The sequence below is a fragment of the Haliotis rufescens genome, unplaced genomic scaffold, assembly GCF_023055435.1.
Source record: "Haliotis rufescens isolate VD_foot unplaced genomic scaffold, xgHalRufe1.0.p SCAF_11, whole genome shotgun sequence".
Lineage (NCBI taxonomy): Eukaryota > Metazoa > Mollusca > Gastropoda > Lepetellida > Haliotidae > Haliotis > Haliotis rufescens.
Genome location: NW_025963791.1, coordinates 32,464,730 through 32,485,043, shown reverse-complemented (window position 1 = coordinate 32,485,043; position 20,314 = coordinate 32,464,730). Strand labels below are relative to the sequence as shown.

General features: G+C 41.2%; 3 protein-coding genes across 11 annotated transcripts in view; all 3 read right to left on the bottom strand.

Annotated features, from left to right (window-relative positions):
* The window catches only part of LOC124127979 (tripartite motif-containing protein 2-like), a 23,486-nt gene extending 19,159 nt beyond the window's left edge, over positions 1-4,327 (bottom strand). The window contains exons 1-3 of one of the 5 annotated variants that reach the window (XM_048392580.1): positions 4,141-4,327; positions 2,547-2,852; positions 35-342 (exon numbers count right to left, since the gene is read on the bottom strand). In XM_048392580.1, the coding sequence (XP_048248537.1) occupies positions 35-342; positions 2,547-2,852; positions 4,141-4,174 (648 nt within the window). In that variant the 5' untranslated portion in view covers positions 4,175-4,327. Of the gene's footprint in view, positions 1-34; positions 343-702; positions 1,004-2,546; positions 2,853-2,877; positions 3,493-4,140 lie in introns of those variants that run through there. The other 4 variants (XM_048392582.1, XM_048392581.1, XM_048392575.1 and 1 more) reach the window with 4 other exon arrangements.
* The window catches only part of LOC124132516 (E3 ubiquitin-protein ligase Midline-1-like), a 21,705-nt gene extending 1,391 nt beyond the window's left edge, over positions 1-20,314 (bottom strand). The window contains exons 1-3 of one of the 4 annotated variants that reach the window (XM_048392586.1): positions 20,156-20,314; positions 15,954-16,284; positions 13,945-15,600 (exon numbers count right to left, since the gene is read on the bottom strand). In XM_048392586.1, coding sequence (XP_048248543.1) covers positions 13,946-15,600; positions 15,954-16,254 — 1,956 coding nt within the window. In that variant the 5' untranslated portion in view covers positions 16,255-16,284; positions 20,156-20,314 and the 3' untranslated portion in view covers position 13,945. Of the gene's footprint in view, positions 1-13,646; positions 15,601-15,953; positions 16,285-20,038; positions 20,130-20,155 lie in introns of those variants that run through there. The other 3 variants (XM_046496458.2, XM_046496457.2, XM_048392588.1) reach the window with 3 other exon arrangements.
* LOC124132512 (E3 ubiquitin-protein ligase TRIM56-like) lies at positions 5,554-11,195 on the bottom strand. 2 transcript variants are annotated; one of them, XM_048392589.1, is made up of 4 exons: positions 11,084-11,191; positions 9,642-9,687; positions 7,737-8,045; positions 5,554-7,492 (listed from the first exon to the last, which is right to left on the bottom strand). In XM_048392589.1, the coding sequence occupies exons 3-4, from the start codon at positions 8,035-8,037 to the stop codon at positions 5,847-5,849; spliced, it is 1,947 nt and encodes a 648-aa protein (XP_048248546.1). In that variant the 5' UTR covers positions 8,038-8,045; positions 9,642-9,687; positions 11,084-11,191; the 3' UTR covers positions 5,554-5,846. The 2 variants fall into 2 exon arrangements, with proteins under 2 accessions (XP_048248546.1, XP_048248547.1); XM_048392590.1 differs by lacking the exon at positions 9,642-9,687 and having other exon boundaries at positions 11,084-11,195.

Here is a 20,314-nt window from a genome sequence, read left to right as displayed (position 1 = left end):
ATCCAGACTTAAGCAGCGGCAGCTGTGATTTAATCGTGACGACAGATTCACATTTTCTATGGTAAAGAACACTGCACGACTGACAGGACAATCTGCTACAATCCATGAAAAGAAATTTGACTTGTTCATCTGTGTGGTCAGTACACGTTAATTTCCGGTTCCGTTTCATTCTGTGCCTCCAAGAAAGATCGGAAAGCTTATGCTCACGAGAGTCAGGGGATGCACGATGTGTCCGAACGCATCTGTCACATAGCGGAACTTCACAGTCAGGGCACCATAAAGCTGCACGAGTTGTCTCCCCTAGTTCCCAACAAACATAGCAGTGTTGGGAATCCGCAATATCTACAAATAAACATTTTTAATGAATAATAGTCATTATTGCATTCATAATTGGACAAGAGTTGGACAACTTTAATTTTATGTCTAACAAATATTAAACCTTAAAGATAGAGGATAAAGAAAATCTCTGATTCGTGAAATGCTTTTTAAACAATATGGCAACAGTTAAACTGCATAACAGATGAAAATATTATTTCACTTGTTTAGCGTGACATTGTCTTCAGTTCTTTTATCTATTGAACTGAGGAGCTTAAGACCAGTAGGCAGTGTCATACGAACAAATTAACGTATTTCGCCTTCATAATTTGTTTAGGCAAACCACTTTTCATAATCATAAATATATTTTTTAAATATATTTAATACCTGATCTTGTATGCTCAGGTTCATGAATGTCAATCAGCCGCTGTATAATGATGCTGGGTTTGATCTGCCCCGCCCATTCCTCCACAGGCCTGCTAGGGTGGGGGACCTTGGTATCTTGTCGACAGAAAGAACAGGGGATCGTCTTGGACTGTACAGCATCTGGTCTGGTTTGGATATATCCGGTGACACATTTCCTGCAGAATGTGTGATCACACCTCAGTGTACATGGGTCTGCGTACACATTATTGCACATTCCACATGTCAGCAAGTCACTCGGTTTCTCAGCCACAGATCCCGACATCTGGAACACAATAACAGCAATACAGGAGCCCTGAAACACAGTATGATATCAGTGTTTACGACTTAGTATATATCCGTGATAATAACATTACATGTACCCGTGAGTGAGTGAGTGAGTGAGTGAGTGAGTGAGTGAGTGAGCATTTCACGTTGGAGGAAAACCCGAATTAATGTACCCAGTGAGTGAGTGAGTGAGTGAGTGAGTGAGTGAGTGAGCATTTCACGTTAGAGGAAAACCCGAATTAATGTACCCAGTGAGTGAGTGAATAAGTGAGCATTTCTTGTTGGAGGAAAATCCGAATTAATGTACCTAGTGAGTGAGTGAGTGAGTGAGTGAGCATTTCATGTTGGAGGAAACCCCGAATTAATGTAGGCGTCAAACGTTTACCACTTTTCAGCAAGGGTATGATGCTGGCAAAAACTCTTAATCAGGGCGAATGTAGGATTCGAACCCAGTGTCAAAGGATACTCTGAAGAGCGTACTACGGCGCTTTAGACGCCCGGGCCCAAACCACACTCCTGGAGCGTGAGACGTTGATACATATGATGTATAACAACAGATAACACACACAGACACACACGCGCACAGACACACATACGCACAGTCACACACACACACACACACACACACACACACACACACACACACACACACACTCACAAACACTCACAAACACACACACACTCACAAACACACACGTACATACACACACGTACATACATACATACATTGGTGATTCTCAAGATTGGTCACTTTCATGGTCAGTTGAGCAATTCTCACAAAATGACGATTGAGGGGGATTCGAAACACTGTGTGATTACTAAATACATTGATGTATATAAGTTTTCAAGGTTGATTCACGTTTTACGTATTTTAATCATATAAAGAAATGTTCAGTTAATTCCAGATACAGTAAATTGTCTTGTCAGTGGACTGTGACATCAATTTGAGCTTGCATTTTTTCCCGAAGCGTATTGATCAATTTCATAATTCATATTGCACATTTATTATGTTTTAATTTTATCTCGAGCATCAACTAGTGTTACAGTCTAGTCAAGGCATACATATACAAAATTATATGCTTGTAAAAAACCCAGTGGTGTAACAAATCGTATATGGCTGAATTAAAAGAAAATTGAGAAGAAAGTGAATCATCCCTTCTGATCACCTCCTGTGCATGAGGCCAAGTAGACGACATGAAAAGCAGGCAGCAAATTAGTTGAAAAGGATATGTAAGCTTGACTTGCACCATCATTTTGTCTGTTGTCATTGGGGTAACATCTGTCACATGTGCACTGATTCTGATATGTCTGTTTGATTACTTTGTTTGTAAATAATTACGTGGATGTTTTGGGAATCTTCTGATCAATAAATTAATTAATTAAATTCACTCATGCATTCATTCTTTATATTTTCTTTCTTTCATTCTCAAGAGTCCTGTGTACATTTCACTCTTACAAGACTACACAAGAAAGTAATAAAAACAGAACAAATTGCTGTGGAATTCTAGAATTATCATCCTTAAAATGTGGGCGTGTCTTACCTTCAGTAGTATCTCCAGCTTGTGTGTCAATCAGCCCCTGTATTATGATGCTGGGTTTGATTTGCCCCGCCCACTCCTTCACTGGCCTGCTTTGGTCGGGGACCTTGGTATCTTGTCGACAGAAAGAACAGGGGATCGTCTTGGACTGTACAGCATCTGGTCTGGTTTGGATGTATGCAGTGACACATTTCCTGCAGAATGTGTAATCACATCTCAGTGTACAGGGGTCTGTGTACAGTTCCTGGCAGATCACACAGGTGAGGAACTCCGTCACTTTCTCATTCCACGACGTCGCCATCTGTAAAACAGGTCATGACGTCGCACAAATAACCTTGTTTGAACGTTGTATATGTGGTTACGAATGTCTTGGTTGAGACAATCTACAATGATGTCAATGAGTAAACCATATAGCTTGTTTTTCAACGTCGAGAATGACGTGCATCTGCCCGGAGAGTGACGGCCGTGGGTTCAAGCCCTGGCCTTGTCATCACAAAAGATGTTAACAGACGGTACTTGTTGTTACCCTGCCTGGCGCTCGGCATTATGGGACAAAACAAGATAGAGTCAGTATACTGTGTCTGTCTTGGGTATTCCTGTTAAAATGCGGCATGGTACATATATCTCAGAGGGCTAACACCATAAAATCGGCATTAGTCTCGACTAGTACAAGCAGCCTCAAAGATACACAGCACGTGTGCCCACACACAAGAGCATGCACATCGCTATATAAGTGCAACATTCTTGAATAATTGAATATAGATTGACCCTACCATAGTCCTACAGGAATACATTATGCTTCATATCTTGATATCATGTTAAACAAGACGTCTTAGAAATGTGTGTAGATTATACTATTTTGGGGACAACGCCTTTTTTCATTACATTACTAGGGGCACGATTGGCCCAGTCGTCTAAGGCGCCGTGATTCGCAGTGCAGAATTGTATTCCTTGGGCACGCCAGAAACCTATGATTGTGGGTTCGAGTCCCGGTTCGCCCCGATTATGTTTCTAGGTTTGTCAGCACCATACCCGTGCTCGTTGGTTTCACCGAAGTTGAAGTCTGAGACCTGCAACACTTCAGGCTTTCCTCCCACATTAAGTTGACACGCCGTGATATTAAAGCGGCGTTAAACCCAACTCACTCACTAACTCATTACATCACTCTTTATGATTAACTCATGTAACTTCTTGAGGTAAGTGCGGTTGATGTATTCCTGTTATAAATACGATTGTGTTTAGCATTAACAGCTTTGGAATAATTCAGATACAGTGTTGTCCAAAAATGACTTTTATCGACCCATGTCAGCACCATGGTGAAACCCATAGCCTCTGTCAATATACAAGGGAGGTAACTGTAAACGATTGTATTCGGGACCAAGTCAACATATCTGTATTGCGTGATTTAACATGTATGCCAGACACTTGCAGAACTCATAACAATACAAGAAAGTTATAATGTCAATACTTTCGCATTTCATTATTGCCCTGGTTCGTACAGCTCCTTCTTATCAGCATAATACTTTCTTCGTGTGAACTATCGATCAGAAATTCATGTGTGTTTACAAAACTAAATCAGTGTTTGAGAAACACATACCTGTAACAGTCGATGCTATCGATGTTCTGGCCATACACTAGTTCATCGTGTGCACTGTGTGCGGTTTACTGTGTGTCTTGGAGGTGTTGAAATAAAGGTATCCCGCCGAGACACACAGGGTGTCTGCCAGGTCTGCATAATATACAAGGGAGCTAACTGCGACATCTCGACGAGTGGTGATTCATACCTTTCGAAATATAAATCAGCATAGAGCTTATTGGAGGTTTTAATTCCGTAAAACATGGAGTACTTGCAAACAATATCAACTGAAAATAAACAGTTAATCGCTATAAACTTATGTATAGTTTAAGTACAAAGAATTTTAAATGATGCCAAAAAGGCCAACGAGCCAGAATCCTCACAAGAATCTTTATGCTACTACCGCTGTTAGAAGCCCATCAATTTGTTATTCAGTAACAGTATTTTGTTTTATTTTGTTCTTAACTCATGTATTGTCAGTTTTCAGTCAGGCTCCTAGCCAATGACCATAGCCTTGTGGTCAAAGCGTTCGCCTGTCACGCCAAACATGCAGACAATGCGAGAAGCTCATTTCTGGTGTCAACCGCCGTGATATTGCTGGAATATTGCTAAAAGCGGCGTAAAATCATACATAATCATAATATGATTGCAATACATCAGTGACAAATTACAACATTGATACTTTGCTTTGCTTTGCCTCCGTCCTACGGACACAATGAACTAGTACTGAATATCATTCATCTTAGTGTTCTATAAAAGGCAACACCTGTTTTATGACAAATGTAGTATTGGGACATAATGAGCTACACTGCTCCTAATCTACTTCGGCGGCAATGGGCAACACAATCACTCGTGTAGAGTTCTCTCCCTTGCCTCTAGATCCGTTAGTCGTCGGTTCGAATCCGTGAGTCTTTCTGATTGTGATCCCGCGTGCTTGTAAGCGCCATTTCACTGTCTCTTGTTTCACCAAAGTATGCTAATAGCTATTACCAGTAAGTGTATGCCACAGTAGATCAAACAGTCAATCTTTATTGTAGTGCTGAAGGGGCCACAGGCCTACGGTACATAGATATTATTTCAGAGCAATAGCTGATACAGAGTGGCTTCCTATACACATTATGTGTCTCTCTCTCTCACACACACACACACACACACACACACACACACACACACACACACACACACACACACACACACACACACACACACACACACACACACACACACACACACACACACACTCTCTACATTAACCCCAGGTCATCTAATTATATGTCAATAGGACAATTCCCCGGGGCTATATATGAGGTATAGTTTCTGACATCTGTCGCAAGCGCTGGCCATTATGACGGCAGTGAACATATATGCAATATGATGCCATACGCTAATATATTCGCCTTTAAACAGTTTGTTCAATTGATGTTTTGAAAGTTGATTACAGTTTTCCTAGTCCTATACATGGGAGTTCCCGATGTTATGTTTAGACATTGTTTCAAACGTTGGACGTTGGTGCACTGACGCGAGGTCACGGTGTATCTCCTTGGACGTCAGAGTTCGGGGTCGTGAGTTTGCAGTTATTGTAACATACGGGTCTTTGTTTCTGTTGGATTTATATTATTGTGTGCGTCAGAGATGTGGTGTATATTGGAGGGTAACCCGAACCAGAAATTGTTTAGGCCCTAGTAGATCGTAGCGACATAATGCGTCACATTGTATTTACTCAATCCCTATGTCATGATAAATTCCTTGATGTTTTCATAATCGCTCACAAATATGGAGCCATGTTTGTCCGACCAGAGACCTTGTGGAGAGCACACACCATCCTGTGACGTGAGAACATCTCTGACATACTCCCCCGACTCTGTCAGGTGTATCACCTTGTGGGTGTCTACAAGCAGGAAGCCTCCTGTGCCGGTAGTTGTGGTACCACAAGGGAAGCTGAGTGCTCTGTCTCCGGTAGGGGCGTATCTCCACACAACATCCCCCTCTGACGTCAGACATGTCACAGACTTCTTTTCCCAGTCAGACACGAGCATGTTGCCCTTGTTGTTGACACACATGTAGTCGGGGTAGGTAAACAGTGTCTCATTGTTGTGTGTAGTGACTGACGTCAGCACGTGTCCCGCCATGTCCAGGATATCAACACAGTGAATTGCACCTGCTGCTAGAGATGAAGGACTTAGAACAGCGAGACTGTAGTACCCTTTGCTTGTTGTGATGGTTGAGAGCAGCACCAGGCCAGGGGTCACTTCTACTGTTACAATCTGACTGGAGTCAGGGACAGCAACCATCACCTGCTTCTCCTTCAACTGTGTTACTCCCGATGGAGAGTCATCCAGGGGGAGTCTACTATGACATGGTTGATTGTTTGTAGTGTAGAAAGATTTCACACACTTGTTTTTGGCGTCAGTGACAACACATGTCTGTATACCATTTACAAGCAGGACTGTGACGTCATGTAGATCAGGTTCCTCCACATCTCCCTCCACCCTGCCGTCAGTCGTGTCAACCATTACCGGAGAAGATTTCCGACATGATCCAGTCTGGTATGTGACGTCAATCTCCCCCAGCTGTAGGTCATCTAGGATGTGTTGGACGTTGTCAGTGTCAGGTGTGAACCTGATGTCATCTATTCTTCGTGTGTCTGCTGTGTCTGTGTCCATGACATCGCCCAACTCTACAGCCCCCGACTCCCAGGCCTGATACGCGTCATACAGGTTCATCTCACAGTCCGATACCAAGGCCTGGTCAATGAACTCACAATGTTGTCTGTACATCTGCATCTCAATCTCTTCAAGCTTTATAGCTGCGCGAACATGAGAGATATGAGTATCTGTTTTTGCATCCAATTCATCCAACAGCTTCTTTTCCTTGTGCTTGATGTGTTCGACGAGTCTGTTTGTAGTTGATCTGATGTGTTTTTTTACGGACGCTTTATTGTCTTTTATTTCACTTACTCTTGATTTTTGTTTTTCTATCTTTTTGCTTTTACCAAAAAGCTTTTTCTTAAGACCATTGACTTTACGAGATAACCCAAGCTTTATCCCCGTCATCTGAGAGCTGATTGTGACGACAGAGTCACATTTCCTGTGGTAGACCACACAGCATGACTGACACAGTGACTTGTTGCAGTCCAGACAGAGATATTCTACTTTCTTATCCTTGTGTTCCTGACACATGACCTTGCGTGTCTTCTTCACCTTGACCTCTCCAGACAGGTCACATAATTCATGGTCACGAGTTGCAGAACTTTCGTGGTGTATTTTGGAACATCTGCCACAGAGGGACTCTTCACAATCAGAACACCAGGCGGTCCCAGGAGTTGTCTCCCCTAGCTTGTCACACAGGCAGCAGTTGTTGTAGGAATCATCACCTGTGAAGGAATATCATTATTAGGTGTGAGTGGGTTATGTATAATTTAACACATACATATATCCATTTACATGTTCAAGTTACAGATTTGAAGGCATGATTGGAAACAGACATAAACTATTTCGATGAAAATGGAATTAGAAACAAAAAAGATGGGTCTGTGGCGGATGTGTTTCACTGTAAGTGTTCATGCTGTCATATGTCATTCAATTGCTGGATAACCTGTTAATGTATAAAAATCACACCTGTCGTTCGTCTCGCAGTTTCCTGTGTGTCAATCAGCCCCTGTATAATGATGCTGGGTTTGATCTGCCCCGCCCATTCCTCCACTGGCCGGCTGGGGTGGGGGACCTTGGTATCTTGTCGACAGAAGGCACAAGGGATCGTCTTGGACTGTACAGCATCTGGTCTGGTTTGGATGTATCCTGTGACACATTTCCTGCAGAATGTGTGATCACACCTCAGTGTACAGGGGTCTGTGTACAGTTCCTGGCAGATCACACAGGTGAGGAATTCCATCACTTTCTCGGCCCGTGACGTCGCCATCTGTAAAACTGGAAAATTTGATAGAAAACAAATGAGAAAAGTATTTTCCGTAAAGTGAACTGTAATTACAACATGTATGCATACTGGTGATATAAGGCCGGTTTGGTTTAGAAATTAATGCAGTTCTAGTTATGTCAAAGTTGTAAAATTGGTCATTTTTTCCTCAATATTTATAAAATAGGTAACTGTGGTAATAGTCTTTATGGTGTTATATTAAATTGAATGTAAGGTGCTGTATTCAGTCAGTCTCACATGTGAAGGTCGCAGCTATCTAGACAATTACATAACATCCTTGGAGCATGGTCAGCATCATCTATCTGTACGTGTCTCAGCCTCCATTTCGGTGACCGCTTGCCGCTGATACGTCAACATCATATCAATATTTTCGGACAACTTCATCAATTATTATTCAACTTATGTGGACATCACTTGGTCAAACTTCTTAGAAAAGCCCCGGGGGTACCTCACTGTCGAGAAATCCCCAATAAAGGAGCTGGTCATAGACACTTTGTTTGGTCTCTTTGAAGGTAAGTCATGTTCACTTTACTATTTCTCTAAATTTATAAATTAAATTGTTTTATAATTTGTATCGTATATGGAGCAATATTATCAGCTGTAAAGGTATTTAATCTTATGTAATGGACCACGTATAAGGGCAAATATATTAAGTGGGTTGTATCTATTAAACGGACTCATCTGTCCAATGTATGTGCGTTAGGTTTAGACAAAACTATCGTTTACGTATTTACTCCACGGTATAGCATATATTGAATATCAAACATGTTCCGAGTCGCAAATAAGGTGTTAAGACTCGGGTGTCGTGGTAGCAAGCTGTGTATTTTATCTGGGTGTTGTTATTTTAGTGTGATTCAGTTAATTTGTATATATGTGAAAACGTCGTGTAAATGAAACGAACTACCTCACTTTGATGAGACTTTTTATATCACACGAAGTATGTACATGTAAGGATTCTATGATGAACAATACATTGCATGTACGTGTATTACTTGTTCATAAACAGAATCCAGACTGCTTTAAATAACTTAAATAATATAAGAGTTATTTGATTGAACTAGCCTGGCAGAAAACGTTAATTTCTTTTAGCTAATATATGATGTATTTACATCACACAAATTTATGCTAATAGCACAACTAAGCCAGAGCTAAAATCAGTAATAATATCCATGTAATCATTTAGTTAATCTGTTAGCGATGTACAAATATGATAGGTAACTCTCTTGTACTTACATAGGTATGAGCATAATGCATTTGTAACACAGCTTCAGCAAACATGTCTACATTACGAGCAATGTCTAAAATATCCATATATCCATATATTATACCATTCAGTAATGTGAATGGACATTTGTTAATGGGCCCGTTAACTCAGTGTATGTGGATGAATGCTATCAGATATAGTTTGTTTGCTGCGGTAGTTTAGATCAATTATAGATATGGCCTTCAAGTATAACATATACCAGCATAAAAAATGAATGATATATGCTCAGAAGTTACAGCCATTACACGTTGTTATTTATATTAAATCTGCGTACATTTGATACCGACACTGGGTTTAACTAGAATTGTACGTAAATAAGACATACCTTATGGCAGTCCCAGTTAGCAAGGCGTAATCATAATTAGGAGTGGCTGAAAATAAGTGTCACATAAGATTATGTAAGTCTTGTTCGTAGGTATCTTTGTAGACTGACTTTAATATTGTTATTTGTAACTGGTTGTGTTATCACTTAGCTTACCGTACGTTTATGTATCATGAAATTTACACTCTTATGTGTAATCATTGTTTAATGTCACACACTATTGTGATAACTGCTTCTTTTGTGAAAACTGTAAATGTCTACATGACTTTGTACTATATATGTAAAAATATTTCTTATTTTAAATGTAAACAGACTGTCGAGAAATCCCCAATAAAGGAGCTGGCCATAGACACTTTGTTTGGTTTCTTTGATTGGTGCCCGATCCCGAGCTAATTCCCCAAGGCTAATTCTAGATATTGTGACGGTTTGAATACGAAAGTGTCAAACCATCATAGTTATGTATATGCGTCATGGTAAAGTTGTTACCAGCCTTCTAGAAAACAACACAACACTGATATTAATCAGTTTCAGAAATACAATAAACAAAGAATTATATTTTGTAAACGCTCGACAGTTTACTTTGCTAAACTAAAATATTAATTTGCTGTTGTCACGACTGGTGATAACTTGACGATATATCATGCATCCATCTGTTTCTATTCCCAGTAGAGTATCATTGATCATGTATTTCTTGCACGGTAAATAGTAAGCATATTGTACCCTAGTGATATTAAAAGACTTCTTTTCTGCCATGTAAGCACAACTCACAGAACAAAGAGGCAGGGTGAGGTGAAGATTATTGCACTAATAAAGCGACGTGCATGCGCGCGCGCGCGTGTGTGTGTGTGCGGTGTGTGTGTGTGTGTGTGTGTGTGGCTGCTTGTACTAGTCCGGACCTATTGCCGATTGATAGTGCTAGCTCACTGAGATACCATGCCACAGTTTAACATGAATACCCGACTCAGACACAGTATACTGACTGCGAGCCGACCAGTCCTTGTTTTAGCCCTTTTAAGCCGAGCGCCAGACAGGGTAACAACAAGTACCATCCTTTAACGTCTTTTGGTATGACGCGGCCGAGGATCGAACCCCCGACCTTCTGCTCTCAGGTCGGGCGCTCTACCGCTAGACCACAGAGGCGCTCAACATGCATTGAGAGGGTGGTGAGCATTTGCATGTGGTTGAAGATGGTAACAATCTTCGAAGTCGCCTGTTTGATGTATGTAAAAGAAATCTGTATATTTTAGAAATACCAGGTACTGTTAGCATGTACATTTACACCTTTGTGACATCAACACTAAACATGTCATGGTGTTATCAGAACTTACTCTGCTAAGTATTTCTATTTTCGGTTTCACTTTATCGAAATGACATGGAGTTTATCCGTGTAGGCTAACATCTTAACAGAACATGACACACATAAGTGAATTGAGCGGAACACGTACCCTAAAACAGCGGTGAGGTGTTGAATACTACTTCCCCTGATATTCAATGCCACGACTCGATGCGAGAATCCCACCCGCGACAGTTCTCTGTGTTGACATACAACGCCCCCTTACACACAAGGGAGGTCACTCCGCAGCCACTACTGATACGATCACTTTCGAAAGCATTTCTGATATATACAGCCTGAATCAACAAATACACATTTAAAATCCATATTATATTTTTATGTTATGCAACGCACATATTGTAGATATCGAACTGACGACTTGATTCTTATGTTCTTTGGTCTATGTTCAATCGTTTTTTTATTGAGAACGCATAATCTACCCGATGACCTTAATTCTACAAAGATTATTATTATGTGTTGACGTAAAAATGGATTTCTACATCCTGTGGAGTATACATTAGTTTTAGGCTTGTTTAAGAAAATACAAAAACAGTATCCCCGTGAATAAAATAAAAAAATATGTCTTTACATTTTGACGAATTGTGACACGAATTCTACAATATCTGGAATAAGTGCTACTCATCTGATCATCATGCAACGTCCAATAATACTGTGCATGTCTAGTGTATTGTGTCAAGCGGAAAACCTATTTTATTGTTTCAGGGATTTATACACTGATGGCCATGGCCAGCCCTTGTTTTTATCCATGACGACATACATAGCTGCAACATATTGTAGCAATGAAATGCAAGTGGGTGAAATCAAGATATCAACAATCTCAAAACTGAAGACCCACAGAGAACATATAAAGACAAACCGAAGCTGCCGTTTCTTCTGCTAGTTATCTGATAACTGCGATATGTTAAGTTCCACCATGGTACTGGCATATTGGTGCAAAGATAGTAAGCTCGTCCATGTACCCACAAGGTGTATATTAACATGAGCAGGTCGCTGTCATACTATAAGCGTATGCCACAACCATACTACTCAACGTTTGAGAAGGATAAGATGCTTCATACTGGTAGGAAACTTTATCGTATGTTTGAATGTGACAGAAAATGCACCAGTTCCCTCGTGATATCGAATTATATTTGTATGAAAGCATATATAAGTATTTAGTCACACTCAGTCTCCACCTGAGTTGAATATGGGAGTGAGAATAGTTTTACGCCGCTTTTTAGCAATATTCCAGCAATATCACGACGGGGGACACCAGAAATTGGCTTCACACATTGTACGCATGTCGGGAATCGAACTTCGGCGTGACGAGCGAACGCTTTAACCACTAGGCTACCCGACCGCCCCCCACCTGAGTTGAGGAGTATACATCCTGTATTTCTATATTGCTATTTGTTTGAAGCTAACTTTAGCTGTATTACTAAATGCATGGCTTCAGGCTCCCTGTACCAATTCCGAAGGAATCGCCGTTTTCTATAACCATAAACGGGGCGGTCGGGTAGCCTAGTGGTTAAAGCGTTCGTCTCGCCGAAGACCCCGGTTCGATTCCCGACATGGGTACAATGTGTGAAGCCCATTTCTGGTGTCCCCCGCCGTGATATTGCTGGTATATTGCTAAAAGCGGCGTAAAACCACACTCACTCACTCACTATAACCATAAACACATTTGGCGCCGAGACTCAGAAAGGATGTTGGGGCAGTGTGTCAGGCAGTCCCACGTATCTCATGCTAATCGTAAGAAACGACCTGACCTGGCTGACTTTACGTTATCGTGCCCAGCCTCGTGGGTCATCACTGACTCCGTTGTCTGATGAGACTCCCTATTTGAACTTGTACCGTATGGCCACGTTATATATGGAGATGACTTGGGGAGTAAGAATATGTTTGTTTGTTTGTTGTTTAACGCCGCACGCAGCAATATCCCAGCTATATGAGGGCGGTCTGTATATAATCGAGTCTGGACCAGACAATCAAGTGGCTCATTTCATGAGCATCGATCCACGCAATTGGGGTACGATGACATGCATCAACCAAGCCAGTGTTCCTGACCACCCGATCCCGTTAGTCGCCTCTTACGGCAGGCATGAGTTGCTGAAGACCTATATATTCTACCCCGGATCTTCACGGGGCGTAAGAGTATGTAAACGATGAAATGTTTAGACGTTTATCGTAGTGTACAACACTCTTCTGTATACCTCATGGTATGTGTCCCACCAGGAGACAAATCTTAAACAGGAAAGGTGGATGCTACGATATTTCATCCAGCCTTTCATTACATAAGAGGCGGTCGGGTAGCCTAGTGGTTTAAGCGTTCGTTCGTAACGCCGATGATCCGGGTTCGATTCCCGACATGGGTACAATGTGGGGAGCCCATTGCAGGTGTCCCCCGCTGTGATATTTCTGGAGTATTGCTAAAAGCGGCGTAAAACCATACTCACTCACTCACTCACATTTAATTGAAGAAAGTGGTGGTTCGTACTGTTTGGTTCTTGCATAGCTTCTGTTTCACATACAGGAGGGGGCACGGGTGGCCCAGTCGTCTAAGGCGCCGCGATTCGCTGTACAGAGTTGCGTCCCTTGGCACGCCAGAACCCTATGATTGTAGGTTCGAATCCCGGTTCGCCCCGATTATGTTTCTAGGTTTGTCAGCATCATACAGGAAATGACATTTATTTGCTCACATACCTACACGTGCATGTCTTCGAAATACACAAGAGAACAGATACAAATGCAATTTGTCACGGATTTTTAGATACAGGATAGGGTATCATCATAACGTTTCAGCCACGTGTTACAGTTTCATAACGTCAGAATAAAGCGTTGGATGCCGTCTTTATTACACAAACTTTAAGAGCCATGTCTGTCCAGAAAGAGCCCCAGTGTTGACTTGATATCATCCTGTCTTGGATACAGGATAATATAGGCCAAATGTACGTTCTATTCACATGTAACAATTTCATAACGTTAGAATGAAGCGTTTGATGCCGTCTTTATCACACACACATATGGAGCCATGTCTGTCCACAGCGAGACCCAATGGTGACTTGATGTCATCCCGTGTTGTGATTACATCTCGGACAAACCTTCCCTTCTCTGTCAGTTGCACGACCTTGTTCAAACGCCGGTCTGCAAGTAGAACATAACCCGTGCGGGTTGCCACGATGCCACAAGGATCACTGATTGCTTTGTCTTCGGTAGGGGCGTATGTCCACATAACGTCACCCTCTGATGTCAGGCATTTTGCTACTCCTTTCCAACAGTCAGACACAAGTATGTTGCCCTTGCTGCTCACGCTGATGTAGTATGGATAGGTCAGGGGTAACTCATCTCCAGGTCCGCTGACACATCTCAGAGCCTTCCCCTCCATATCTAAGATGTCCACACAGTTAATGGCACCGGCTACTAAAGACGCGGGATTCAGAACAGCAACACTGTAATACGCCTTGCTGGTGTCGATGGTTGAAAGCAGATCTAAGTCAGGGGTCACTCCGATTGTCACAATCTGATGAGATCTTGGGATCGTAACGATAACGTGGTTTTCCTTCAAATATGCCACTCCAAATGGAGAGTTTTTGAGGGATAGTTTGCTGTGGCATGAATGATCCTTCCTGGTGTAGAAGGATTTCACGCTTTTTTCATTCCAGTCGGTCACTACGAGTGTTTCAATGTCGTTTACAACAAGAACAGTATTATCACGCAGGTACGGTTCCCGTTCATCAACATCTGTCCGTCCGTCCATCGTCTCATATAACAAACAATAAGAAGGTGGTTTCTGCACATCCTCATATGTGACGTCAATCGTTCCCAGTAGTAGGTCATCTAGGAGTTGCTGGACGTTGTCAGTGTCTGGTGTAAACCTGATGTCGTCTATTCTCCGTGTGTCTGCTTTGTCTCTGTCTGGACAATCACCAAAGTCAGCAGCTCCGAACTCCCAGGCCTGATACGCGTCATACAGGTCCATCTCACAGTCCGATAACAAGGCCTGGTCAATGAACTCACAATGTTGTCTGTACATCTGCATCTCGATCTCTTCGTGTTTCAAAACAGCCTGTATGTCATCGGTGATGGTCCTCGTTATGGTATCAAGTTCATCTAACAATTGTTGTTCCTTGAGTTTTATGTTTTTAACAATTGTTTCTGTAATTGCCTGAATGTTTGCATGTATTAACTGATGCGTCTCTGACAGGTGTTTCACTTTTAATTCGTGCTTGGATTTCTTAGTCCTTTTGTTCTGCAGAGCGTTGTGCATGATCTTTCTTTTCAAAGATAATCCAGACTTCAGCAGCGGCAGCTGTGATTTAATCGTGAGGACAGATTCACATTTCCGATGGTAAAGAACACTGCACGACTGACAGGACAATTTGCTACAATCCATGCAAAGAAATTTGACTTGTTCATCCGTGTGGTCTGTACACGTTAATTTCCGGTTCCTTTTCATTCTGTGCCTCCAAGAAAGATCGGACAGCTGATGCTCACGAGAGGCAGGGGATGCACGGTGTGTCCGAACGCATCTGTCACAGAGCGGAACGTCACAGTCAGGGCACCATAAAGCTGCACGAGTTGTCTCCCCTAGTTCCCAACAAACATAGCAGTGTTGGGAATCCGCAATATCTACAAATAAACATTTTTAATGAATAATAGTAATTATTGCAATCATAATTGGACAAGAGTTGGACAACTTTAATGTCATGTTTAACAAATATTAAACCTTAAAGATAAAATATAAAGAAAAATCTCTGATTCGTGAAATGCATGTAAAACAATCTGGCAAAAGTTTAACTGCATAACAGATGAAAATATTATTTCACTTGTTTAGCGTGACATTGTCTTCAGTTCTTTTATAAATGGAACTGAGGAGCTTAAGACCAATAAGCAGTGTCATACGAACGTATTTCGCCTTCATAATTTCTTTAGGCAAAGCACTTTTCTTAATCATAAATATATTATTTAAATATATTTAATACCTGATCTTGTATGCTCAGGTTCATGAATGTCAATCAGCCGCTGTATAATGATACTGGGTTTGATCTGCCCCGCCCATTCCTCCAGAGGCCTGCTAGGGTGGGGGACCTTGGTAAACTGACGACAGAAGGCACAGGGGATCGTCTTGGACTGTACAGCATCTGGTCTGGTTTGGATGTATCCTGTGACACATTTCCTGCAGAATGTGTGATCACACCTCAGTGTACAGGGGTCTGTGTACACATTATTGCACATTACACACGTCAGCAAGTCACTCGGTTTCTCAGCCACAGATCCCGACATCTGGAACACAATAACAGCAATACAGGAGCCCTGAAACACAGTATGATATCAGTGTTTACGACTTAGTATATATCCGTGATAATAACATCACATGTATCCAGTGAGTGAGTGAGTGAGTGAGTGAGTGAGTGAGTGAGTGAGTGAGTGAGTGAGCATTTCACGTTGGAGGAAAACCCGAATTTATGTACCCAGTGAGTGAGTGAGTGAGTGAGTGAACACTTCACGTTGGAGGAAAACCCGAATTAATGTACCCAGTGAGTGAGTGAGTGAGTGAGTGAGCATTTCACGTTGGAGGAAACCCCGAATTAATGTAGGCGTCAACCGTTTACCACTTTTCAGCAACGGAATGATGCTGGCAAAAGCTCATAATCAGGGCGAATGTAGGATTCGAACCCAGTGTCAACGGATACTCGGAAGAGCGTACAACGGCGCTTTAGACGCCCGGGCCCCAACCACCCTCCTGGAGCGTGAGATGTTGATACACATGATATATAACAACACATAACACACACACACACACGCGCACAGACACACACGCGCACAGACACACATACGCACAGTCACACACACACACACACACACACACACACACACACGTACACACATACATACATTGGTGATTCTCAAGACTGGTCACTTTCATGGTCAATTGAGCAATTCTCACAAAATGACCATTGAGGGGGATTCGAAACAATATGTGATTACTAAATACATTTATGTATATAAATTTAGAAGATTGATCTCACGTTTTACGTATTTTAATCATATAAAGAAATGTTCAGCTAATTCCAGATACAGTAAATTGTCTTGTCAGTGGACTGTGACATCAGTTTGAGCTTGCATTTTTTCCCGAAGTGTATTGATTAATTTCATAATTCATATTGCACATTTATTATCTTTTAATTTTACCTCGTGCATCACCTAGTGTTACAGTCTAGTCAAGGCATACGTATACAAAATTATATGCTTGTAAAAAACCCAGTGGTGTAACATATCGTAAATGGCTGAAATAAAAGAAAATTGAGAAGAAACTGAATCATCCCTTCTGATCACCTCCTGTGCATGAGGCCAAGTAGACGACATGAAAAGCAGGCAGCAAATTAGTTGAAAAGGATATGTAAGCTTGAAATGCACCATCATTTTGTCTGTTGTCATTATGGTAACATCTGTCACATGTGCACTGATTCAACAGATTTAAATTGGTAGATGCACAGAGATTATTAATTTCTTTTCTCGAGCACATTTTTCTATGCAGCGGGAGTAGTTGTTAGTATATAAATCTATGTATTTTTTGTCATGGTGAGGCTTTTACAAACTGAAATAAGTTCTTTGATACAAACATCATAAATATAATGCAAACGAAAATATACCCTACAAGCCTCCTGTTATTCCAATGACTTAATGCCTTATGTCACTGATATCATGAAATATCTAACATACTCTTTTATGATAGGTAAAAGGTAACTGTCATTTAAATGTGCTTTTCATGTATCACAGAAAATTGATTTTAATTATGTTTTGTAAGAACATTAAAACACCATGAATCATATCTTAAATAAGTGTTACACCAATGACAATTTGACGTCAGTTTGTTTTATATTTACATTAGTTCCATTGTTAAGACAGTTTAGCAATGGGTCTCATGGCAATGTGTTATTCCACGTTTATAAGGTTTATTTGTAGAACTATCGGCAACCAGGCCTATGTCAAATGCAGAGAGATGTGAATAACGACAAGTGTGTCATTGGTGTTACACTCATAGTAGGAAAACTATTCATTTATATTTTTTGCAAATATGCTTTTCAAAATAAGAAATATTCAGTACATTGAAACAATATTAAAACTACCTATATAGTTTAATCAACCCAATTGAGCTTCCGACAAGGACAAACTTGTCTTTGGTGAAACAGCACTGGCAATTGGTATAACACTAACATAAAAAGAACGTTTTAAAAAGGTCTTGTGACGTTAACTTGCATTTATGTTACGACATCCAATTTCCATTGCATGCAAATGACACTAAAATACACCAAGTGACTTTGTAATTAACAAGACTGTGTGTAATAAGAAGTGAAATCAGTGGCATATTTTTCTTGTCATTTGGGTAACGGTTCTGATCAAGAGGTAACACTGGTATCATTGTGTCATTATACTTATCAACAAGTACTAATTTTCAGTATTGACCTTATTAAACATAACTGTACCTAGCATGAAAAATGAATTTAACAATAAGGACTACATGAATTTTGTTATTTGAAATAATGCATAAAGCAGAAACATACTTTTTCTCAAAATATTTAATTCACAAATACTTTGCTTTAGTAGACAAGGCAACCCAAAACTGCTCAACATACAAAGAAAATTGCATTGTGGAAAAATAATTAAAAAACAGCATCAAAATTGTTGCATCACTGATGGATTTTGGTACATTTAAATATGTAAACTGTGGATTTAATTTTTGTCAACGATTTCACAAAGATTTTAAGTCATGTGTGAGGTCTGTTATCTTTTGAAATATTTTAATCAAATGATGACAAGACAAACAGGACCAATTTGAGAATGGCATACATAGATACTGTACATACATAGACCGCCTCCGTGGTCTAGTGGTAGAGCGTCCGCCCGGAGAGCGGAAGGTCCGGGGTTCGATGCCCGACCGCGTCATACCAGAAGACGTTAAAAGATGGTACTTCTTGTTACACTGTCTGTCGCTCGGCATTAAGGGGCTAAAACAAGGACTGGTCGGTTCGGAGTCAGTGGGGTATTCATGTTAAACTGCGGCATGGTATCTCAGTGAGCTAGCACTATCAGTCAGGACTAGTACAAGCAGCCATACAAAACACACACACGTGCATGCACGTCGCTATATAAGTGCAATAATCTTCCCATTTCACCTCACCTGTACATACATACAAACATACATACATACGGGTGTGCGTGCATCGTTGCAATATCATAATAGCGACCGATTACAGAGAGATTTTAACACAAAATCAGCAAACATATCTACCCGAATCAATATTCTTATTTTTAACTTTAATTTATAAAGTATACAGTTGTATAGCATTGTCAAACATATTTACTGATTCCTTTTTCGTGATCAGTGAGTGAGTGAGTGAGTTGGGTTTAACGCCGCTTTTAACATTATTCCAGTTATATCACGGCGTGTCAGCTTAATGTGGGAGGAAAGCTCGAAGTGATGCAGGTCTCAGACGTTTACAACTTCGGTGAAAACGGGTATGGTGCTGACAAACCTAGAAACATAATCGGGGAAAACCGGGATTCGAACCCACAATCATAGGTTTCCGGCGTGCCCAAGGGACGCAACTCTGCACAGCGAATCGCGGCGCCTTAGACGACAGGGCCACCCGTGCCCCCTTGCGTGATCAATATTTATGTATTCGTAGTAAACAGACGCAATGACCCGAATTACATGAACTCTGAGATAATCAGCTTTCCAGGATCTAGCACACTACGAAACTCATTGCGACACTCCTTGACCTTTTCCTGTTAGTTTGGGCTTATCTCAAGGTCCGATGATCAGGGAAACCTACAGATCTCATTTCAGTAGAAACCTGACGCCTCGGGTCATGACCTGTATTGTCCTCATTCGCGATCTTGTGTGAGGGAGGTGTACAACCTGGCGATCATGTGAACAGCCGACGCCCAAGGCTGTGTACTGTTGACTGATCACATGTCGATAACCAACTATCATGACATTTCCTCATTTCGTCACACACTGAGACGCGTGCTAAGAACTTTATCGATTAGTAATCCTACTCACTATCTGTGAATGTGTCTGTGTTTAATATCTTCCCTTCTTGTTCAGTTGTTGTGACACTCGGAGACACTTCCTTGTGTTATGTACTTGAACGAGGTTTACACATTGTACAGTACATACCTTGACGTATATCACGGGTGATGTCTGTTTCTCACATGAATGTCATCGTCCTTATAAAACTCGCACCAGCTTGACTCTAATTGATCGACACAGCTAGCAAAGAATGTATACACCAGGTGCGTTGTCGCGAATTGGGAAAAGGGAGGTAACTGTGAAAGG

Excerpts from the sequence above, each read along its gene's own strand:
- LOC124132512 (XM_048392590.1), bottom strand. The coding sequence starts at position 8,037 with ATGGCGACGTCACGGGCCGAGAAAGTGATGGAATTCCTCACCTGTGTG. Across the intron at positions 7,493-7,736 it reads AACTGCGAGACGAACGACAG|GTGATGATTCCTACAACAAC; the intron begins GTGTGATTTTTA and ends ATTCCTTCACAG.